The following is a 25193-nucleotide window of genomic DNA, read 5'->3' as shown; positions in this document are numbered from 1 at the left end:
CCAGTGAGGCCAGAAGGAAGTCAGGCCCCTTTATGATCCAGTCTCAGGATGTAGTTATATTCAATTTGCATCCAAAAAGTAATTGAAAATCAATTTAGATTTTTTTTTTTTTTTTTGAGAAAATGTAAGGAGAAGATAGGATTACTTTAAAGTGAAAGAAAATGTGTATGCATCTTTTTTCACCTCCTTGGCACAATCTGTCACATGGCATCTTTCCCATAAAATATCTCATCTATTTTCAACTTCCTGGGTTGGTAGATAGAAGGGTAAGGGCTTTTAATAATTTTTTGTTCCTATTTTATTTCCATTACTGTATGGAGGTTTGGGGACTATTAATATACACATCAAAATATTTCCAAAATATGTTTAGATATGCTTGTTATGTTTGATCATGTCTCATATATTCTCTTATTCTCTTAAATGCCTAGTCACAGGACATTTTCTGGAAACCCAAAAATAATGTACAGAAAGAAAATAATCTTTTAAAAATAATTTCACACTCATCTCTGTGTGAAACATGGGGAAGGAAGAGTTTGAAAAAAGTTTAAATCATTTAAACTTATTTTAGTTTTCTATGGCATCTTTAAAAAGCATTCATTTAGGTTTTTTTTTTTTTTTTTTTAAGATGACTCTTTACAATCACCTTATAGGTTAATATAATTAATCCTACTTTTCTGAGGGAGAAAAAAATAACATCCTGGAACCCAGACAACAGTAACTTTTCCCACTGAATTCAGCTCTAAATGTGCCCATTTATTTATTGCTTATGAGGACCATTCATGGAACAAGAAAATGAACTCTGAGAGGTGAAAAATAGGTCGAGGGAATAGGGGAGTCAAGAAATGGACATGGCACTTTACTGACTGCCTTAGGTGTGCAGATCTTCCGGAGGATAGCTCCCTGTGTGTCTCCCAGTGGCAAATCTGTCAAATTTGGCAGATCCAGAACGATGTTAGTAAGGAATCACATAGGGAGCACTAATCAATTCCTCCTCTGTCCTCTTTTAACACTGTAAATTCTACACTCCTCTATCCTAGTACTCTTCTACGTTGTATGATAGCTTCCCCCCACCCCCCCACTATTAACTCCTTAATGGCAGGAACTGGGTGTTCTTAGTTAGTCAGCAAATGCCAGTCAGATGAATGAATGAAAAAACAAGCTAACAAATGAAGAGGGACAGAAGTCAAGGATATGTGCAAGGTCCACAGGATTCTTATGATTGTTCAATTTCCCTGGAAATAACCATGGAGTAGACTTTTTCAAAGTGTGTGGTCCTTGTAGGACCTGCAACAGAATCACCTGGTTGGGGTGCTTGTTGAAATTCAGATTCCTGGGCCCCAAATCAAACCTACAGAATCAAATCTCTGGAATCAGCATTTTAAGGAAGTCCTCAGGAAATTCAATGTGAGCAGTGGAATTTGGCAATCATTCCCCTGGAGGATTAAGGATAGCTAAAGGGGAAGGCAGCCTGTGATGATTTGTGACAGTGTTGGTAAGTCTGCTTAAATATACTATTTTGTTTACGACCTCAAGCTGTGTTTCTCCTAAAAATCATTGGTTTAAATTAAGGAAAAGAGTCTTTTTCTCACCTAACTAACAAGCTCTGAAGAAATTGTACTGTACTTTATAGCTAATGGAAGAGAGTTGTGTGTGGTGTAATCTTATATCGTTATCCCTTTGTTTCCTATGTCTAAACATGTTTCTCCCTTGGAGACAGACTTAGTAAGGTTTCCAGTATCAATAACAATTAATTTGAGTAGCCCTAAAGAGTAATTTTTAAAAGATTAATGATATCACTTTGAAAAACTATCATGGATTGCTAAAATAAGGCAAACATAAATATTTTCAAAAGTTTTCTTGATCATTTTCTCACAGTATTCACAAACAGGTGTGAAGATTTTATCAGAAGGCTTTTAGAGCTTTGTTTTGTATTATTTTGCTTTCGATTTAGAGAAAATGTGCAGCCAACTAGACTTTTAAGATAACGAAGATGTGTGAGACATAGACAAACTTTACATAAATCTTATCAAACAGAATTATATTTAGAAAAGATATTTAGGTATATGTATTAACACCTCCAAAATTTCTTTTTATTGTAATTGCATTCCAGCCAGGAAGTTGCATAAGTATCTGGAATATACATTCCTATAATATGGACTCTATTATAACTGAAAAGCAGACATTTTAATCCTATTCAGAAGGAAAATAGGATGAAGAAAGGAAAGAGGGCAAGGGAAGGAATGGTCAAAGAGCAAAAGCAAAATCAGGAGCATGTGCAGCATGGAAGCTGACGTATTTCTGGATTAAGTAGAAGGTGCTTGTTGAGGAAAGGGCTAAAGATCAGGGTGAGTGAAGGTGGCTGATGGAGGAGATGGGGTCAAAGGCACTTTAGTAAAAGGGGGGTGGCGAGAACCATGGGCAAGAAGGCAAGAAGTGGGAATAGGTACAGGAAAGATGCTGGCTTGTAAGGAGATTGAGAAACCAAGGGAGATTGTGCCCAATGTCCTCTGTGTTTTGGTTGCTATAGGATGCAAGGTATCCTGCTCCAAGTAAGAGGGTGGGAATTGGGTAGGGGATATGAGGACAATGGGAAAGATTTGGAATTGTTGTTGAGAGAAATGGGAAAGGTATAAATGGAACAACTGATAGGTAGTTTTAAAGACTAACTGCATTTCTTTGATCTATCAGACTTTGTCTCAGTTAAAAGAAGAAATAAATCTCAATCACTTCTTCATTACACTTCTAAGGAATCAGAATGCTTTCTTTGGCATACCATTTTATACTCAGTTATTTTTCTTTTTTTGGGGGTGGGGGCATTTTAAAATGACAGAATCACCTAATATAGGTAATAGATGAGGATAAAAAAGAGCAACTCATACTATCTAGGAAAAAATATTTTGTCTTCAAAAATCCATGAAAGAGAGATCTGAGCAGGGAAATGCTTGAAGTTATTCCTAGGCTAAACTAGAGTTGACTGAAACCTAAATGAAGTTGTTACCCTACATAAAGGAATAAAAAATTAATCTGAAGGAACAATTAAAATTGGTCTCCTTGGGATAAAGAAAAACAATGAGGGTCATTCTTCGCCTTCTTTGGCATGGTGTGCCCAAGGCTCAGCAGGCTCTGCAGCTGGCAGCAGCAATAGCCGCTGGAGTAGTGGTGGAGGTTGTGGTCATATCAACATAATATGAACTCTTTGCCTTTATACTAGTTTATTTTTTGAAACCTTATATCTGCAATTAGGGGTAGCTGCCACTCAATGGCAGAAGTGCTTGTATCTATTGTGGATAGTGAATTATCAGAAATATAATCCCTACAAAATATTTCAATCTAGAATAGGCAGAACATTTATCAACTTGGCTATGTCCTTTATGACAGGCAGTGTGCTTGGTGGGGAATAAGACCTAAGTTTTCTTTGTGACGCCTACAGGATGGTTTCTTGCTATGATATTTGGACTTGTTTTTAAAATTAGAACAGACCCATCAAGCTTCTGTTCTGGGCCTGCTTATCCTAATTCTGACCTATTTCTCATCTATGGAATATTTGTGTTCCATATGAACGTGAATTCTCCTGGTACAATTTAGACAATTTTTTTTAAGGGTCCACCCTTTATTTCTTTTAAACATCATAAACTTAACCTAATGGAGTATTCCAGATGTACAGTTTGTCCCACCCACATGGGATGGTTGAACTGAACACTTAGCTCTGGGCCTATTTCTTGGTAAACAGATGGGGAAGGAAGTATCACCCATTACTTGTTCTCCCTCATTTCCTAATTCTAACACCAAGGAAGGATATTCATATAGTGCAGTAGTTCCATCTTGCAGTAGACATGTCTGGCAAAGAAGGCAATATTAGTGACCCTTCTTGGAAGAAGACATGCTGACATGTTCCAGGAAACATGTAAGGGGTCGTTTTGAGCCTCAGACACTATTTGAATAGGGATGAGGCATCATTACTTCTGCCCAGGGCTCAGACCTCTTATGATAATTTGTATCCCATTACCACCCTCCAGTACTCTACCTGATCCTCAGTGGTCCATCTTCCCAAATTTGTTATGTCAAATGCGTGTACTTACTTTGGCTTAACTGCTTGCTTGAAGAGACAAAGTTTCATATACCAGAAATGCAAACACTCTGGAAGTGAGGTCACATAAGAAGAATAATTTTATTACTATTGCTTTACATCATAGTGATCATAGTGCTTGCTTCTTAAAATTAGATTTGATGCTGCCTCATCTTTCCTGAGGCTTCAAAAGGAGACTGTTACAACAATATATGTTTAGAAAATTTCCCATGTTCAAAAAGCATTTTGAAATTTGGACACTCCCTACTCTCTTTGCCTATATTCTGTTCCCTGAAGGGTTCAACCTTCTGTGCCTTTCAAGTGACAGAGCTAATAAAGTAAATTTATTTGTGAGAATGTGAGTCCCTCCCCTTCTCCAAGCAGCTCCTAACCTTGTTGTCTAACCCAGAGAAGTGATGTAGACGCGGGGATTTCAGGTCAGGGAAGGAATGATTAGTCCAAATCATTGAGTGATTTTTAGGATGGTGGGTATATCTGTTAGGAATTGTATTCAGCTGAATCTTACAGCAGCTTAACCAAATAAGAATTTCTTTTACCCTAGGTGGCAAGAAGACTGAAGGTAGGCAGTTCAGGGCTCAGAGAGTCATCATGATTCCTTCTGGGTTCACACACTGCCATCCTTAGCATGTGGCTGTCATCCTCATGGTGGCAATCTCTAGGAATAACATTCACGTTCCAGGTAGGAAGGAGTGGGAAGAGCAAAGGGCTGGTGCCTACTGGGTCTGTCCTTTTCTTAAAATCAGGAAATGAATAGCTTTCCCAGAATTCCTACTCAGTAGACTTCTACTTACATCTCATTGGCCACATGACGTCCTTAGTTGCAAGGGAACCTGGAGCTCCTGGGCACATTGTTGCCTTGAGGAAAACTTGGGCTCAGTTGGCAAGGAAGAAGCTCATTGGGTAGGCAGCGAGCAGGGTCTACCCAGAGCATCCCTGTGACATCTTGATTATCCAATTTTAGGTGATTGCCTGAGTGCCTTCTAAATACCAGTGTTCTGATTATATTTCTGCAATGGAATGGAGTTATTTGCTATATTTTGTTTGGCTAAGAGAGGAGGCGATGCCATCAGGGGATTCTGCCTTTCCACTCTTCTTATAAAGAACAGTGACTGCTCCTTGGCCATTTATAATAAAGAACTCTTGGTTTATAGCTGCCGAATGCAAATGGCATGATAGGACCACCCTGCCAAAGTTCTTTGATTTATGAATATGATGAAACTAGGAGGGATAAAAAGTCAAGCAAAGAAAGAAATCCCTCATAACCTTGTTACCCAAACCTTGGCCCACTTTCCATTTCTATCATGCTCAAAAGAAGCAAGGTTTTCTTCTATTCCCTTGAGCTTGGGATCTTTTCTCCATCTCTCCTTTTTTAGTGCAACTTTTGCTTCACCCTGTTCTGTTTATTCCAACTCTCATTTAAAGTGTAGCCCTAATCTTTCCTCCTGGGAATGGGATTTGGGGAAACAAATGAGGTGCATCTGACCTTATAAGCCAGTGTTACTGTACACACTTCAGTGTACCTAGAAGCTCTGAATGATCTCTTTTTCATGTTTTCTAGTTTCATTTCCTATTCTAGGTCTCTAGGGCAGAGCTTGAAACTAGTGTCAGATAGCATATTATAGGGTATGAGTCCCTCCAGCCTCCAGGGTGGTGGGGTGCAGCCTGGGGCAGCCAGAACACCCCTGTCTGACATCTTAAGTTGTAAGCATGTCTTTCTTTTACCACAGTCTGCCAATTTCCATGCACTATGAGGTTAGAAAGCTTAGAAAATGCTGTGTTCAGGCCTTGTCCTGTCCTTTCTATTCTTATTCTACCAGAAAGCCTAAACTCTCTCTTTCCTTTTCTTGACTTGAGGTCTCTTGCCTTTGGCCTAATGTAAAAGACTGTCCTGGCACATGGAACGACTTGGTAATGTCTCCTGAATGCTGTTCGTGGCAAGTCTGTGTTACATCTTGACTCACTTTGGTAGCTGATTGGCTCTTTTGTTTATCCCGTCTTGAGTTCTGTTCTATTCTTCCAGCTTTGCTCTTTCTTTCCTTTTTATAAAGGTTTTTTATAGATGAGAGCTCATCCATCCCAAACCCTTTTTCATAAGACACCTCATTGCTGAAGCTGCAGAATTCGTCCCGTTTTTCTTTGAGGTTCTGTCTTGTGACAACAACTACCCACCAGGCCAAGCCCATGCTCCGTGACCTCCAAGTCTCCCAGGATAATAATGTACTGGGAGGCAATCATTGAGAATAGTGTTGTTCATTAATATTTCCCCCTTTATCTCTTTTCTATTCACTTGAGAACTTGTGTTAGTCTTCGAACTTACAAAAGACAAGCTAGGTTATAATTAAACTGAAAAATATTTCTTTGTTTTTTCCAGATGAGAATTCTCCAGCTAACTTCTGGGATTCTAAAAACAGAGGTGTGACAGGAACACAAAAAGGACAAATTGTATGGAGAATTGAGCCAGGGCCTTATTTTATGGAACGTAAGTAACTAAATATGAAATATAAGCTTAGTATTGAATGTTATATAAATATCCAGAACTCTATGGAGTCTTTTCTGAATGTTATTTTAAAAGTTTTTGGTTCTGATTTAGATGTTTATGCCATGTAGCCCCAAACTGGAAATATATTGTCTTAGAAAATGCTCATTAGAGAATATTCACATATACTGAAAAAAAAATGCATTCCTATATACATACACACACACATTCATTCATATATACATTACATATACATGTATTTACATAGACCTATGGTATATAAATTATGTATGGTTATTTTAAATACTTCACACATTTTTATATACCCTTGTATCTACATTTGTAATATTTAATTATATTAATTTCAGGAATCAGAAAGAATAATTCACAATGCCAGTTAACTTAAGAAATTTATTTGCTTTTAGAAGACTTCGTTATTGTTCTTCCCACAAGCAGAATAAGTTTTGCAGTTCAGTTCTGGTCTTTACAGAGTGTTGGGAGATAATCTGGGGCATGCTGCCATTGAGGTTAACTTAGGAATGAGAAGTCAGCTGCAGATTACTCAGCTATTACCCAATTGATCCAGTGTTGTATTTATTTCTAAATACAAGATGATTAAATATAGCATATGATGCACACAAGTATCTCATATCATTTTTTTGGGTGCGGTTAGGGAAATTTGTATATTATTGAGAACATAGAAATACTCAATAAATTTTTGAGGACTATATAGAAGAAATGAATGAATAAATGATTTGCTGGCTGATCCAGGTTTACTTCCAATTTACAAAATTTATTTTTCTGTAATATAGAAAAAAAATGGGCTCTTAAAAATTGTTATGAGTTGTTGAGCTCTGTTTAAGAATTAAGATTTTCAAATGCTAGGGCTTTAACTGAGAGAGAGTTTGGATCCTAGTACTTAAGGATGGTACTTATTAAACCTTAAAAAACAGAGTAAAGTTTGATTAAGTGGAAACCTGCTGCAGGCATATCTTTATTGAAGTGTGTGAAACTGCAATGTAAAAAGTTATTAAAGACAGATTAATATCTATGACTTTGAATTGCTGTTATCAATGTCTGATAATTTCTTCCACCACTCTTGCTAATAGGTCAGCATTCCAGAGCTTTCTCTAATCCTGCTTTTGCACCCTAAGGAATATCTTCTTTTCACAGCTCAGTTTTCCAGCTAGAGTCTCTTTTAACCTAAATGGAATGCAGTTTTTAAGAGAAAATGCTCATTATCTAACAAAAAGGGGAGGGGAGAGGGAGGGAGCAGATACAACACAATCCCAGCTACTGCATGGCATGTGGGAAAATGTCTGGAGAAAAATTTGCCAAAATGTGAACAAGGCTTTCTTCTGTGAAATGGGATTATGGATGATTTGTTTTCCTTGCTTATTTTTACTTTACTTTCCAACATTTGCCTAGGTGGCATTACTATATAAAGTAATGAAGAAAATAAATGATAAAAGGGAAAGAAAGAATGTGCGGGAAATGGAATGGGAAATAGCTGGTTTTACTTTCAATGTGATTCCCCTCAGGGTTTCAGAGAGGCTGATCTAGCTGAGAAATGTTGCCAAATGAATTTCAGAGGAAGAGGTAAAAACAACCTTCTTGTTCGTTCCAAAGTGTGGAAGACTGCTAGGAATAATTGCCTCTTGATCAACAGTGTGGATTTATATTGTGGGGCTCAGGTGAGCACCTGAGAAGGAGTCGGCTGCTATAATTTGGAATACCATGTGAGGAAAAGGCCCATTTACAGAGTACCCCATTTGCCATGATTGATTTTCTTTCTCCCCCTAAAATTGTTAAGAGATACATGATGTCCTGGCTGATTAGGCTATAGTAAATATCCCTGTCTTGACAAATGTTTTTCTCTATACCTCACACTTGAATTTTATAGCAGTTGGCTTGACATTGAAGTTAGGAATTGAGAATGAAGGAAAAGGTGGGGCTTTTTTCCTCCTATAATTTAACATTTCTGCTTTAATTCTTCACTTATAAATGGTGGATATTTGTATAGTATGGTTGTAAAACTGAAAATATTCCATAATATATATATATTTGAGATTAAGAAAGGTGGTATAAGATCAGGTCAACACAGTGAATAGGAAATTCAGAAAGATTCTGAATTTATTCTTTAAATTAAGCCTATCCTCAGTAAATCAGAATGAGGCCGCCCCCAACATACATTCCTATCCTTGTAATGTAGAAGCTTCTCAGGTGGTATTTATATGAGTGTTTAAAAGTAAAATCCATGTCTTTCCGATGTCTTTTTTTTTTTTTTTTTTTTTTTTTTTTAACCAATAGTCTGCTAGAGAAGTTTTTCTTGAATCTCTGGAGCTGATGTCTTGGAACTTTAAACAGTTTGGGATATTAGCTTCTAAAGTTCATGATATTTTCAACCTCTGAAATTGAAAGCTTATGGTTTTAAAAAATGTTTACTTTCATCTTCAGAAAGAAAATTTATTTATCCTTAGCTCATCAGAAGTCCCGTCAAAGTAAAATTCTCTGAAGATGAATCTTCCCAAGTTTCTGGGCAAACCTAGATTTATGCACTATCAAGACTATTTCTGGAGAAGGGCCTTAGTTTGTCTGGATAAAATCCCCAGAGGAGGTAGGTAGTCCAGACTTATATTATTAGAAGATTCACTTGAATGTATTGGAAGGACAAAAGACAGGCTTAATTTTGGTTAGATGACCTTCCTAGGCATTGGAGAGGAAAAGAAACATCTGTACCTGCTTGTCATAAGACGTCAGATATTCCTTACAGGCTTCTGCTTGCAGAAACTGAATGAATTATCTGTGAAGTATGCACACTTCAGTTTTGAAATGCAAAAGGTTTCATAAGTTTACCTGGCATACCAGGATGTCTATTTTTTTAATTGTGGTAACATATCTATATTACAAAATTTGTCATTTTAACCATTTTTATATGTACTGTTCAGTGGTATTATTTTTATAATGTTGTGCTATCACCATCCTCCATTACCAAAAATTTTTCATCACCCAAAACAGAAACTCTTTACCAGTGAAGTAATGACTCCTCCTTCCCCTTCTCCCCAGTCCCTGGTAACCTCTAATCTACTTTCTGTCTCTATGAATTTTCTTATTCTAGATATTTCATATAAGTGGAATCTTATAATATTTGTCCTTTGTGTCTGGCTTATTTCACTCAACATAATGTTTTCAAGTTTCATCCATGTTGTAGCATGGATCAGAACTTCATCCCTTTTCATAGCTGAATAGTATTCCAATATTTATAATCACATTTTATTTACCCATTCGCCTGTTGATGGACACTTAGGTGGTTTCCATCTTTGGGCTATTGTGAATAATGCTGCTGTGAATGTCAGTGTGTAAATATCTGAGTCCCTACTTTCAATTCTTTTGGATATATACCTAAGTGTGGAATTGCTAGGTCATATGGGAATTCTATATTTTAGCATTTTGAGGAATCACCAAACTATTTTCCACAGTGGCTGTAAGATGTTTATTTTATTCCTCATAGTCTTTCATAGACTATAGTCACTTATTCATTAATTCATTCATTTAAACCTGCCTTCTGTCCTTATCGAGTGACAACTTTGTGCCAGGCGCTATTCTAGGCATTCACTAAATCCTTGCTCAATGAGTGAGCTTCAAAGTAGTAAACTTCAGTCTGCGTTGCTGCATACTGAATTGCTTTGTGAACATTAAGGATAATAACAAAACGCTGATATTTGTATAAGTTATATAGTACTTTCAGTGTATATCTCACCTGTCTCAGCCTTGCGGAGTAGATGGGATTAGGAACCAGCATCAGAGATGCAAGTGGTGTGTGTGAGTGACAGAGTCAGGTCTCTGAGTGGCACCCAGGCTAGTGTGTTTTCCAAGATGCAGTGCCTTGCCAAAATAGACAAGTTATGGGTGGCTCTTTATTTGGGGGAAGGGGGAGTGAGGCTGGCCTCAGCCTCTTATTTTTGTTGTCATTGCCCTCACTCTAACCTTTTCCATTCCTGAGCCACTTCCTACTCTCATCACTAGAGTATTTTTGCCCCTGGATGGAGATTTGGTGCCTTCCTTTCTCCGTCCTTGCACTTTATGTTTTGGGTCCAGTTAATTCTCTAATCCTTATGGGTCTCTACCACATCTACACTGATAGTGTCTATCTTTGATTTTCATGATTTTTTTCTGAGCTTTAGAAGAGGAAAGCATTTTCAGAGTCCATTGACCCTTGCTAAAGAAAACGCAACTTGCCAGTATCATATTAATTAATGACAAGTGGACACATCATTGGGAAAGTGGGCAAATTTCTCAAAAGTGTGAGGACTGAAATGTATTTACTTGTTCCCAATTTTTGGACTCTGAATAAAAGAGTCTATGAATAGGAACCCTAAGTATTAAGAGTATAATAAAAGCACATAGGGCAATGGTTAAAATCATGTTTTAAAATAAATTGTGATTAGTTCAATTCTTTAGATTAGTCTATTTTTACTAAATTGAAATGATGGAAGGAAGAAGGACTTTTATATTCCACCCATCTTTATGGTTCAAAATATTCAACTTCTGGAAACTTGGGAAAAATACAGACTTCCTAAATAGAAACAAGCTGTCAACTACTGCCTACATGAATCTTGTAGCTATTAAGGTAATGGAAGATATCCCAGTCTTTGAAGGAAAACCATTTCTTGGAGGGAGTGGCCCGTAGAACATTTTTTCAAATAGGACTTGAAATGAAATCTAATATTAATCTTAGACTAATGCCTAAGGATAATGTGGCTGAGTTGAGATTGCTTTTGAAAATGAGTTTTGAATAGGTAATATATGAAAATAGTGTAAAGTTAAAACGATACAAAAAGTGCAAGTAAATGTCTCTCCAACTTTGTGTCCCAGTCACTAGTTTCCTGTCCTTGAAGGCAACCACTGTACCAGTTTCATGTTATCCCTCTGGAAATATTTTATTCAAATACAAATCCAGAAATATGTTTTCTTTTTAAACAGATGTGGAATAATCAACGTATAGTTCTGAACCTTGATTTTTTTTTTTTTTTTTCCAAAATGATTGCTTTTAAAAATGCAAGGTCAGAATCAGTTCGAGAAACTGTCCTACTTAGGAACAGGTTGAAGTTCCTAAAAGCTATTCCAAGTTCCTTCCCCCCTGAACCCCCATACCCATCTCAGTAAGTCCAAAGTGATACCTCACCCATGTCACAATCCTCATCTGTGGTAAGAGATGGAGTTCGTGTGGTGTTGTTCTGGGGGACATCTTCATTTGTATTTATGAAAGTTAGCAAGTAAACAATTTGAAAATAAAAGTGCTTCTATGTCTTGCCAACATTTAAATAGAGGGTGCCAAATCTTGATTTTATTTAGTAACTATAAATAAAATGAAAGTATCCTAAGATTATTGACAGGGGCCAAAGTTTGTTTGAGGATTTGTGACTGGCTTCAGGCATTCAGAAAGGACCTTTGAGAATGCAAGCTGCCCCTCAGGCCGTGCTCTTTCTTCCCAGATGCGAGCTGACCCAGCCCTCGGTGGGTACTGACGGTCAACATGGGAGGCCTTGCCTTCTCCGGGCTCGCTGCTATCTGAGGCAACACGCTTTATATAAGTGGATTTTTTGGAGAAAATACTCTTGCTTTTTTAGGCCAAAAAAAGACTGTATCTCCCCCACCCCCCTACTCTTTGAGGCTAGTAGAAGGAGATCTTGGCTGCTACATCAGGCTTCTGGGGAAACCATTTTGGAGCAGATGGAATCTCTTTCTCCTCAGTCCGATATCCTCCATCTCCCAGCCTGTACGTGGAAAAGGCCCCGTGTGCAGCGGCCTTCTCCCTGATCCGAGTTCAGTCTTCGTGCCTGTGTTTCTTTCCCTGTCGTTGTATCTATTTCTCAGGAATAGCTTTTTTTTTTTTCCTCCTGAAATAAAGGCTACAGATCGTGGCTGAGATAGAAGCCTAGGAACTGACTTCCTTTTTCCACCCTTTTGAATATTCTTCTCAGTCACCTCTTCCCTTAATCAAGACGTTCATGTACGTTAATCAAAATGCTCCTTTTCTCTTGCTCAGAGGGATATTGTTTAGTTACAACATGTTTTGTGTATCCTGAATGACCTCCTAAAACACTAATATTTGAGGATGAAAACACCCACTCAACATGGAACAGTCCTGTATTTTAGGGGGTAGAAACTTTCACTGGTGTCCTGCTGAAGAAGCCAGCTAGCTTCAGTCCAGGCGTAAACAACCCCTGTATCTGTCTAGTACTGTGCTTTTCTCCTGACTTTTGTTTTTCTGTTTGGTTTTGGAACGAATGAACCACTTAAACCCCCTAGCTTCACATCTAGCCATAAAACAGTATGTTTTTGGTGATTAGGTCAACAAAATCTGCTTTTTGAAATGCAGAATAACTTTATCTTATAGTTTAAGGGATTCTAATTTGTAGCTGGGGTTGAAGCTTTTGTAATGTCTGGGAATAAAGTAATACCCCAAAATGGGTCAGCTAGCAAAGCTGGCCTGATTACCAAGACCCTACAAATAAACATAAGCATTCATATTTGTTATTATTTTATATTTTTCCCTCATAATCTGTTACCATAGCTGACTATTAAAACCTTAGACAGTAGCAGATGGCATTCTGACTTGACAGGGAGGTAAGATGTTTTATAAAAATGCATGTCTCTTTATTGAAAAATGACCTTCTTACTCACTAACCATTAATTTAATCTATGGGTCACTGTTGCTGGAAGATTGACAGACTGCTGGTTTCCTCTGCATTTAGAGTGTGGCACTTGTGAAAAGAAAGAAAACAAAATGGAATAATTTGGGCTAAGAGACTCAAAATAGAGTCAGAGAGCTGTACATAAAGAAAGGCCCTTATGCCACCACCAAAACCACTTAAAACCTTACAGAAAATGCCTTCCTTTCTGGGAAGACAAAACTTATTTCTAAAACCCCCCTTACTAACTCTTCCTTCTTCTTTCTCTTTTTCCCTTTAAATACCCTCTCCTGACTACCCCAACTTGGGACACATTTTGGGTTGCTGCCTGAATCTGTGCTTCTTGAGTTGCAATTCTAAGACCCAAATAAATGCTTTTTATTGCTTTACATCTCAGTTTTGTTATTTCTTTATCGACATGCTAATGAGTTCATGCCCACAGAAATCAATCATCATGAACGTTACTTTCTTTGTTCCATTTTGAAAGTCCTCATACATATTACTTAGTTTTTATTCTTACAGAATGTATGCTGTTGGTCTTAGAAGTGGGAGAGGAGAGTAAGGATTGCTTAGATCTATAGAGCTATCACGATTTCAAAAATAACCAAAAATCAGTGTTAGTGTTCAGAAAAGTCATTTCTGGAAATGAGGGGGGCATTGTTCTCAGTGAAGTAATAGTAATGCTAGGATTTGTGAGTAGGTCATCTTGCAAGTCCTCAAATCCATCACACTCATTTCCACTTCCATGCTTTTACTCCTCCTAATCAATCCCTAACGCTCTCTAACCCAGTTTTTCTCATCCGTAATACCTATTTGTTCCACGAAACCTTTCTGACTTTTCCATGCCTTCATTCATCTTTCCCTTGGTCTCTATACTCTTCTACCCAGTGCTCCTCCATTTGCCTTCTGTATTTTTGTCATGCCTGTGAGCATCTCTCAGCAGCTACACCATAAAACAGCTGCTAGAAAGGAGCCTTTTTTGAACCACTTGCAATATCTTGCACCATGCTGGGCATGTGTTATAACAGGTACATAGTAAAAATCTTTTAATTGGTGATGCTGACAACAGTGTGCATCACTGGATAGTGATTCATGTACATAATGGAAGGATTCAATATTTTACCCCATAACGGACCTTTTTTTGAGATGTAGTATTTGGTCATTGACAAGAAAAGGGTAATCATATAAATTCCTAGAAGAAGATTTTTCTCTAACCATTATATATTTCCTTAAAATAAGACAATCATATACTCTGTAGATGGCAATTTGATGCAGCCTTGAAATTTAGGGGAAGATTAACTTCCTTGGGGAAGTAAATTGAGCAACCCACTTTTATAATCGAGGTGACTCCTCGAGAGAGGAATTCCACTTCTGTAGCCGAGGACTCTCTCTATGGGGCCTGCCTATCACATTTTGGGAAAAATGCATCTCTCAGTTATAGTTCAGTGACTCTGACACTCTATATAGAGAAATTCCAGTGACTGTGAGTTTTATGTCTGACACATTTTGGCTTCGTGGTCTTTGAAATTGTAGTTACTTTCCAAGAAGCATAATCAGCATTTAGATTGCTTTATATAAAGCTCAAATTATCAGGAAAAATCTTGTGAATTGTGTAGATTTTCACGTTAGTGAGATGTATATTCATCAGTGTTTCCTAAATTCCCTGCTTAGTGGCTGCATTTGAGGCACTCAGAAAATTAAGATAATATAGATTCCCAGACCCTATCCCTGGAGAGTCTCATCCAATATGCATGCATACTTTTAAACTGATTTTTCTCTATTTCTGTGGACAGCTGCAGTCCATCTATATTGAAGAGGTTGGGAATGAAAGCTTTGGAATTAGACCATTGGGTTTGAGTCTTGACTTATCATTTCCTGTCTGTTTGACCTACGGGAAACCTCAACACCTTCTCTGTAATATGGGTACAGAAATTTCAGCCTCATGGGTTGGCATAAGGCTTAGTAACAACATGAGCGTGAAATATAGTGTCATGGTACGTTGTTGAGCGCCGCAGTAAATGTTAGCTAGCCTGTTTCTTATCTCTACACTATTTATATTTGGGCATGTTGTTTTTATGCATTCTTTTTCTCATATGTTTGAGATGTTCCTAGAAAGTTTCAGAGACACGTATAAAGCCAAGTAGCAATTGGTTTAATCTGTTGACTCTGACTGGAGAAGAAAGAGTCACTCAAAGGGTCGTGAGTAGGATTGCTTGCAAGGCTGTGTGGCTGATTTCTTCAGCTGATTCTTAACTGGCTTGTTTTAGTGTTTAAAGTATTGCTTCTCTCAAATTGATTTGCAGCGGAGATAAAAATCTGTTTTAAATACTACCACGGCATTAGTGGAGCCTTGCGAGCCACGACCCCTTGCATCACCGTGAAGAACCCCGCTGTGATGGTGAGTGCCCCTCTTGCTGGCTTCCTAATCCTGCCCATGAAGGGACTTCATTTCTATTTCTGCCTGCGCGACTCTGACAGGATTACAAGGAACAATGAAAAAGAAAGTGCATAACAGCACGGGAGCCTTTTTAGGAAAGGCAAGGACTTAGAAAGCAAGCTTACCTGAATCTGTGATACAAATCAGTGGGAAAAAATGATTTGGTTATTACAATTCTGCACATTGTGAGCTCCTCAGGGAACCCACTCATGAAGTAAAGTAGTGAGTGCCCTATCGTGGAAGGTTTTAAACTTACTTGGGGGACTTGAATGGTAGGAAATGGTTGTGTTACATCTTACTTCAATTTAATTTACACAAATTCAATTGTACTTTCTCAGAATCAGAAAAAGAGTGAGTGAAAGAGAAGAGTAATTTAAATGGTGTTTGATTTCATCTACCAGTCCATTTAAAGCACTTTGGTTCCAAAGAGAGTGCGAGATGGGAGTCATCCTTGGAGGGCTCTCTGCTGGATCCCTCTCCACTGTGAGTTGAGGTCTAGTGCCTAAAGATGTCTCAGGTATTTTTGGTACAACGTGGCCACTAAATAGAAACAAATCTCTTTATCAGGTCCTCAGTGAAGAAACAGTCATCTAATTTAGTTTCAGAGGAAAGTGGTTGTGTTGGACTTCTGAATGAAAGTATGTCTGTTTCCAACATGGCATTTTCCAAAGAATTATTTTTCATGACTTTGTGATTTTTCACTAAGTACTCCACCTTTAGAATCTAATAGCATTGTAAGATTGGCTCCATTGTATATGAGTGGTTGGATTCTGGTGGTCTTTGGAGATTTTTTAGATTCTAAGATGTGCGAATCATTGCAGTTTTTATTAGTCATTAATAAAAATCAGATCACGAAATGATAGGAAAAAACTACTGACTCCCATAATATATGATCTTCACAACACTACGTATGTGCATTGTCTATATACCCACAATTATAGACGTACGTGTTTTTATAAGTAGTCAAGTGGTCAGATTGACTCCCTGAAACTCAGAAAATAATCTCTGCAGATGGCATTTTAAAATTGTCCATAGAGATCTACCCAGTCCTCTGTATAGTACATTTTCCTCTATCAAGTAGCCTTTCCCTTCCATTTATTCGTTCAACAGATATTTATTGAGTGTCTGCTGCTAAGTGCCAGGCATTGTGCCTGCCACTAGGGATGAAATGAGAAGGAAAACGCTGTCCTTGCCCTCTTTAGTCTGATGTAGGAGGGAGAAATCCATCTAGTTATATTATATTCATTATTATTTGTTAATTATTATTTATTATTTTTGAGTGATAATTGCTATGATGGAAAGTATGTTCTAGTGGGATTTGACCTGGTAATGAAAATCTTGGAAGGTTTCCCTGAAGAAGTGTGAGGGACAATCTGAAGGATGAATAGGAGTTACTTAGGTAAAGAAGGGCAGGAAGAGTATTTTAGGCAGAGGGAACAGTATGTGCAAAATCTTCATCTAAGTGCTTTTCTCACATTAGAATTACATTTGAGTTCCTATTGTAGTAAATATAGTATAGAACATAAAAAGATAATCCATGTTTACTGTATAAGACTTTGGAGGTCACAAGGAGCATAATGATTGTGTTGACTAAAATATCTGCCATGTCACATAGTAAGCACTGGAAAGGACTTTATTCTAGTTAATGTTCTAAAAAGACAAGTTACAAAGCCAGAAAAGTGAGGCTGTTTATAATAAAACCTTTGAAAAATTTAACCATGTGTGAAATTAGACAGTAGCTTCCAATCATGATTAAGCATTTTCTGGACTCAAATTTTCTTAGACTCAAGCAATTTCAATATCCAGAGATCATTGAAGGCAGTGGGAGTTTACGGCCTGGTGAACATTGATTTTTCTATTGATTTTGCATTGAGGGCATTCCATCAACGTCTATGGAGGTTTGGAGATAATTAATTTGGTTTTAGAGCTTCCCAAAAGTTTCCATAGATATAGCACTGGAAACCAGAATACTTTGGGTCAAAGGCTGGCTAATGGAACAGGTGGTCAATAGATTTCTAACCAAGCTTCAGGCGGTTGGCTTTGTATCCAAAATCAAGAGGCTGTGCCACTAGGACACTTCATCATGAGAGGGAGCACTGTGTTTCTATAATAGTGGTCACATAGTTATATGACATGTGTTTACTTATTGTTAATGAGTAACAGCACTGGTATTCACAGAGTCCATTTAGTATAATTATTCCACAACCAGATGCAAAGAATAGACCTGGAAGAGGTAACTGAGAAACTCCATGGGGAAGGAAATGAGCTGCCATCCTAATTGTATAGTCTCCCTTCTCAACATCCTTTTGCAGTAAATCAGAGTTTTAAAAAATGTATCTACTCTGTCATTTGTGCTTTGATGTCATTGTCATTTATTCAAGACACTTGGGACAGGAAATCCTTAGGCTGTGGGGACAGATCAAGGCTGCCATCACTCACCACCATGTATTGTTTCAACACTTGGTTGACAGTGTTGCTCCTGAGTTTTCCTGGAATTAATCTATGGAATTTATTTAAAAACCGCTCTAAACATTGAATACAGATATGTTTATTGTCACTGATGTCCCTGTATCTAGTGGTAATATGTGGTCTTTCCTGGCTTTATTGTAAAAAAACATAAAATTGAGTTATTTGAGTGTTATTTTAGATGAGCATTTTGCCACAGTTGTTTATCTGTGAATTCTTTGAGAATTTTTTCACATTAGTCTTTGGCTGGACAGTTAGTTGATCACATTTTAGAAGTGATAATTAGGGGGCATTTTTTCCCTCAAGATTAGTTATAATATTTTAAATAGGTTTTAAGTGATGACCGGCTGTGACTCTTCATTCTCGTTTAACTCTCTTAACACAAGTATCCCATAGTGAGCAGAGACGTCCTTCCCTTGGGGTGGCACATCTTACCAGGCAGTGTGGTCCATTATAGGTCAGTCCATGGCTTATCAGATGTCCAGCTATGCCCAGGGCACAGATGGGAAGGGACAGGTTGTTGTGTGTCTGTTTCAGTTGTAGTCTCCACTTGTTTTCTACCACTCTATAGTCCAGGGTAGTGGGTGGTAAAAGCAGGATGAGATGGTCACAGAGGTCAATTGTCCAACCAGTTTGCTGTTGTCTCTGATGTAGCTAATCTGGGGATAGTGAATCATAAGAGTGAAATATAATATAGTAAACCACATATATTAATTGAGAGCCAACTCTGTGATCATTAAGGATTTGTTCCTATGGGCAGAATTAAATATAAGATACCTGGATGGTACCCTTGTTCATTGCAAATGGCATGTGAAGCATCAGGAAGCAATGAAGGATCATGCATAATTGTCTTGACTAAGGTACAGGAATCATAGAGAAAGAAGTAGAAAACTTTATTTCCAAAATTAAAATTGAAATTCTTCTGAAATTCATCAACTTTGCCAAATTAGTGTTTTATCTCTTGATATCATGATTTTTGAAGAAGTTTCTGGAGTGCAGCTAGGTTAAAATGGAGGAGGGCTTAATCTAAACTTTTTGATTTGAAATGTGGTTTCTGTTTCCCTGAATATTTATATTCAGAATGTATTATGCCTTAATTCTGCCTCTTACAGTACTGTGGACTTCTTTTTTGGTGTTCCATGAAACTGTTTCTTTCTAGTATACCATAAATTGTGCACTAATTGTACATAAATTGAGAAAAGGGCCTAAATCTGCTATGTATTCTAGAAATTACTGGTTTCAAGTGAGATATAATTTTCTTGAAAGCTTTTAGCAAAGGATTGTCAGTACAATAGCACTGCAAATTCCTGTGATTGCTAGCTATAGCAGCAGGTGCTGATTTCCTGCAGCACAATAGAACCTAAACCTACAAGGGAAAAGGGACAACCAAGTGGTCACTCAGAAATATTTGGAAAGGAAGGAAAAATCTGTATATATGGATGAGTCTTCTGTATATCAACTGTTTAGCTTATTCCTAGGTTTTCCTAATAAATCTGAAGGAATTTGACATCTAATTTTTTAATTATTTTTTTATTAGAGATGTTGTGGGTTTAGAGAAAAATCATGCATAAAATATAGAGTTCCCATATACCACCCTATTATTAACAGCTTGCATTAGTGTGGTACATTTGTTACAATTCATAAAATAACATTGTTATAGTTATCCTATTAACTATAGTCCATTATTTACATAAGGTTCACTGTGCTGCACAGTCTTTATACTTTTTTAAAAAATTTTTATTCTAGTAACATATATACAACTTAAAATTTCCCCCTTTTAACCACATTCAAATATGTAATACAGTGCTGTAAAATTACCATTTAGTGTTTAACTTAATGGAATGTTTTAATATAGTAATATAAGTACACTTAATGTATATCAACTATATTCTTACCAAGGGAAAAAAGGACATAAAGAAGGTTAATTAATATCCCAGGGAATTTAGAAGCTCTTATTTTTCAGATTTTGGGTAAAGATTAAATATAAGGTTTACCCTTTCATTTCTGAGAATCTGCATTTGTCTCTCGGCTCCAAGATTTGGAAATGAAAAGACATATCTACAAAACATATTTGATACAAAAATAATCGTCATTTGCAAACATATTTGTTCCCTAGGAAGGTTGGGGTATAGAATCATACTCCCATGAAACTTCAGATAACGTGTTTTTCCTCTTCAGATGGGGGCAGAAGGCACGGAAGGAGGTGCTTCAGGAAATCAGGATTCTCGGAAACTCGTCAGCTTTACATTGTCAGGTAAGTAGGCCTTGAAAATGTGGTGTCCAGTGAGAAAGTGTGTAATTTCAAAGGCATGGGTAGTCATTCTCTCTAGGAATTCTCAAATATGGCATGTGAGCTAGTTTTGTTTTTTGTTTTGTGTTTAGTATTGGTAATACTTCTGAGAATTCATGTATCTCTTACATATAATGAGATTATTATTATAAGTCCAGAAAATATTTTTTCTACCAAGTTTTCTGATGGTAAAAGGACCATATAATTATGTGTAGTTGCCTTTTTAAAAAATGAATTGAAACACAATGTGCTAATCCCACTGGAGAGCTTTGATTTTTGAAAATGATCTATGCTAACCTCATGTAGAAAAAGGAAAAAACTTGAAGACTAGGGGGAAAAGGCCAAGGGATACTTCTCTTTTTGTGGAAAAATACACATAAAAATTGGAAAGTAGATGAGACATTTTTTGTTTGCTTGTTTTTGTGGTTAGCAAAATATTCCAATTGCTTATGAGTTTTTTCCATATAACTTAATGCGGGACTTTTCAGACTGTGAGGTAGGACCAATTTGTGGTTTGTAAGATCAATTTAGTTAGTTGAAAACAGCCATTTAAAAAAATAGAATAGGAAATATCGGAGTTGATTACCAAAGGAAAATATTTTTTCAAAAAACATCAGTTTATATATATTGAAAATTTTCACACAAAAAAATACACGCCTTTGTATGGGTGTACTGGATTGCTATGTAAAATGTATTTCATACATAGGTTGCTGCCCAAAAAAAGTTTGAAAGTCACTGGTTTTAAAAAATTAATTGACAATCAGTATCTGAAACAGACAATGGCACTAAATACACACAAAATAAATAACAGATGTCTGTCACTCTAAGGTGTGTTTTGTTTTTATTTTTCCATAGGTGTAGTGCTTATAAAATTTAAAATTAGATCTACTTTTCTTGACTGCAAGAAATGTCATGAATGAAAAATAGACTTTCTCAAGAGTAAGAGAAGACCTAATCTTAAAAACAGGCATTTGCACAATGCGTAATTATCACATATGAAGAAAATGAGAACATTAGTTCATGGCTGGTCTTCGGTCCTCTGAGTATCTATGTCTGTTCGTGCATGTTCCTTTTCCCCCATATGAGGTTGCTTAATATGAAAGCTGTTTTTGCTTCTATTCTCTGATGAAACTCAGAGGTGATAAACTGGTGGCTTGTGGTTCAAACTTGACCAATAAATATGTATTGTTTGGAACCTTTAGGGTTTTAAAAATATCCAGGTTTATAGAACATCATTTAGAAGTTCCACTGTCTTTAGAAATAAAGGTAGGGGTTTGCAACTTGTGCTTTAGACTCTCTCAGTCCCTATGGCATGTAGCTACCCAAATCCCCAGACCGTAGGTAAGGAGCAATTAGCAACTCCAATAGTTCAAAAATTTTGAAGTTTAACTATGTCATGGGTTTCTTAGTTTAGAATCATTGTCCTCTGCTTTCAAGTGATGAAATATCGTTCTAACCATGACACTCACATAGGAATTTTTACTCTAGAGGGAATGTTATTAACTTACCACAGGAGGTTGCCCGTTTGGAAGTTGAAAATCCTAAGGCATTTTCCTAAAAAGTGGGAAATACGCTTTGGGGCATAGCCACCTCTGTACAAAGGGAGGCTGGATGTCTAAGATCTGTTGTATTTCTTACTCTGAAATCAGACATTTGCAGATAGTATACAAAAATTACAGGGATGAAAACAATTGTATAATGTTAATTCTAAAAATTAATCTGGTTGTAGCATATTGACAGTGGATAATCTTTATCCTAGAGCATTTAAGCATTGTAGAATGATTACCTAAAAATATTCTACTCTTGATTATCCATGGGTAGGTAGGATACAGATAATTGAACTCTATATCCCATACAAAAACTGTTTTGATTAATATCTTAAACCTCCTCTCCAAGTAAGAGTTTAAACTAGAATAGTTAATATGTGATACCTTTGTGACTTTGAGTCCTTCTTTTGCCTATTATGGTGGTGTGGATATTTGTGAGTAGTGAAATAAATAAAAGAAAAGAGAGAAGCAGAGAGCAGAAATGAAATGAATGAAGGGAACAGAATAATTTGTCTTTATTAACAAAGATTAATTTGTATAGTATCCCATTTGGAGAAGTTAGATATCAGGATTATTTAATAGTGAAATCTTTTATCACAGTGGCTTAAACTTCTGGTGGAATGCTTTGCTTAAATGATTCAGCTCTGTCAGATTTGTAGTAGCCATTTCTGAACATGTTTCTCCTCATTCGCTGCAAAGAAATCCCTTGTTTGGAAGTAGATTCAATATCTAAAGAATATCACTCTTTTATGAGTTCTAGATAAGCATAATCAAAAAGGGCAAAAAAATAAATCTATAAATTGCATTTTCCTCTCAAAGCTACTTCATGCCAACTAAATCATGCCAAATAAAAATATGTAGCATTATTAACTTGACAGTGAAGTGTAAATGCTGCATTTATAATGACTATATAGTTTATGAAGTTCCAGGAACAGTGACTATAAGGCTAATGAGTTTACGGAAACTCCTCCAAAGGGCCTGTTTCATTCTTTCACCAACTTTCCCTTCTCCTGCTGGTGTTTAGATCAAAGATCTTACTGTATTTTGCATGGTATTCTTAACATATGGTCCTCTTGGTTGAATTTTTCATTCCTTGATGGCATATTAAACTGCCCTCTCTGCTACATGTTCACAGCATTAGGCAGCCCTGGTCTGGTTTCATTGCACATTGCTAGACCAGGAGTTCTTGCGTGCCATTCATGACCCTCCTCCAGGGAGCCCTCCCTAGAGACTGTGGTCCTACGGGTAACCCTAGGCCAATTCTGTTCTTCTAAGAAACACCTTGCATTTCAGGAATGAGCTTGCCCAATGGAATGACCCTAGTCACCTCCTTTAATTTAGGGTCTCTAAACAGGGTCTGTTCCTCATCTGACCTAGATAATCTAAAGGCCTTTGAAGATTCAGGGGCCATCTTTGCAATTTCTAGTTGAGTCGGTGTTCAGGAACTTCCTAGGCTAATGATAACTACATAAACTTACCTGAAAATACTCTGTTCTTCCAGAAGCTTTCAGGATCCCTTAGCTCCCAGGCTTAACTTATTCAAACTGGTATATTCAGAAAGATGTTGGGGACCCAGTAGAGCTAGTTTTATTTCCCAAGATTTTTGTATCCCTTAACCTGACCTTTTTAATCATGTCCACCTCCTCATTAAACAGACTTTAGCCAGGACTTTTAGCAGTTCACACAGTGTGATCTAAGCTGTGTTATAGGACATTCATCAAATATTTAAGTTACTTTACAGGCTATTGAAAAAGCAACCTCACAGTTATTTAAAATAGCAGGTAGCATTCAAATTTTAGAAATATTTCTAGTCGTCTTCTTTTCCATAGTATTCAACACATTAATGGAATATAGTTAACATTTTAATTGTGGTACAAATGAATGTATGCTTTGCAGTTTCAAGGTTATATCGATGTACTGCTTTTGACTCAATTTGTTTACTCATCCCCAATTAAACTTAGTATGAACACATTTCAGATATATCTCTATATATTTCTCTCTTATGAAGGAACACATGGGTATTCTTTTGTTAATAAAACTGTTTACTAAGGATTTCTCTCAAAATTTTGTCTGAAATGTTGGCTGCCAAATGACAGTTGTCCTAGGAAAAAGGTGATGAAGATGCACATGTTGGAATGAAGTGTTCCCAGGAAATGCCAGTTTAGGCATGTGAGATGGTGGTAAAGGTTTGACCTCATCTTTGCAGCCTGTTAGGAGACCCCTCAGCTGAAATTACTGCCATACCCACTTGTCCTCAGTATCTAAGCAGTTGTAGAGGGAGTAACTTTGTTATTGTTTCACAGTAGAGTTTCTGTTTAGAGCTTCCTGTGTGATTATTTAAGAACAAATTGTCATTGAGCAACTTGTTCTAATCAGGATATATGGATCCTTTCCTCTCCCTGTTTCTCCCTCTCTCCCTCCTTTCTTCCTCCCTCCCTACCTTAATTCCTTCTCTCTCTCTCCCTCTCCCTCTCCGTCTTTAAAGATCTTAGGGCAGTTGGGCTAAAGAAAGGGATGTTCTTCAACCCTGACCCTTACCTTAAGATGTCCATCCAGCCAGGGAAGAAGAGCAGTTTCCCCACCTGTGCCCATCATGGGCAGGAGAGAAGGTCTACGATCATCAGTAATACCACCAATCCAATTTGGCACCGAGAGGTAAGATGAACCCCGGGGCTCTGCTACTTGACACTTAGCACATATCCTAAATGTTTAATGGCAACAGTATGTTCTAACAATGTGGTAGAAATATTTAATTGGAGAGGGAGATGATAATTCAAGGGCTATAAAATCAGTTAGAGAAAAGTTATGGCCATTTCACTTACCAGCATAGCAAAATGTTTCTCCTGAATGGTTTGTGTGGTTATTTAATTGAATGAATAGTGTATGTGTTCTTATACTTGGTTTAAAAAGCCACTTATGATCCCATAATGCTAAATAACTCTTAATGGCATAACACTTAATCTAATATATATAGATGCCTAGAAGAAATTTTCTAGGGATCCTATCTCAATAGGAGCTCTGGAAGGTATGTAGGGATATAGTAATAAAAATGTTAGTAATAACTTTATTTTCCTAATATTTTGCATACACAAAGTTCTTGACCATGTCACCAGTATAAGCTTGATAGGCAGGTAAACCAGATGAGATTATCATGTCTCGATTTTTGTAGTTAAGAAATTGAAGTTTAAAGTGTTT

At 37.0% G+C, this 25193-nt stretch overlaps 1 protein-coding gene across 6 annotated transcripts in view; it reads left to right on the top strand.

Moving 5' to 3' along the window:
* HECW2 (HECT, C2 and WW domain containing E3 ubiquitin protein ligase 2) overlaps positions 1–25193 on the top strand; it is a 377612-nt gene that overhangs the window by 222474 nt on the left and 129945 nt on the right. For 5 of the 6 annotated variants that reach the window (XM_037848573.1, XM_037848571.1, XM_037848572.1 and 2 more), the window contains 4 exons: positions 6459–6566; positions 15562–15656; positions 20340–20415; positions 24484–24653. In XM_037848573.1, coding sequence (XP_037704501.1) covers positions 6459–6566; positions 15562–15656; positions 20340–20415; positions 24484–24653 — 449 coding nt within the window. Of the gene's footprint in view, positions 1–4628; positions 4767–6458; positions 6567–15561; positions 15657–20339; positions 20416–24483; positions 24654–25193 lie in introns of all 6 variants that reach the window. The other variant, XM_037848574.1, reaches the window with a different exon arrangement.

This window comes from Choloepus didactylus, chromosome 9, assembly GCF_015220235.1.
Source record: "Choloepus didactylus isolate mChoDid1 chromosome 9, mChoDid1.pri, whole genome shotgun sequence".
Lineage (NCBI taxonomy): Eukaryota > Metazoa > Chordata > Mammalia > Pilosa > Megalonychidae > Choloepus > Choloepus didactylus.
This window is presented reverse-complemented; position numbering and strand designations above follow the sequence as displayed.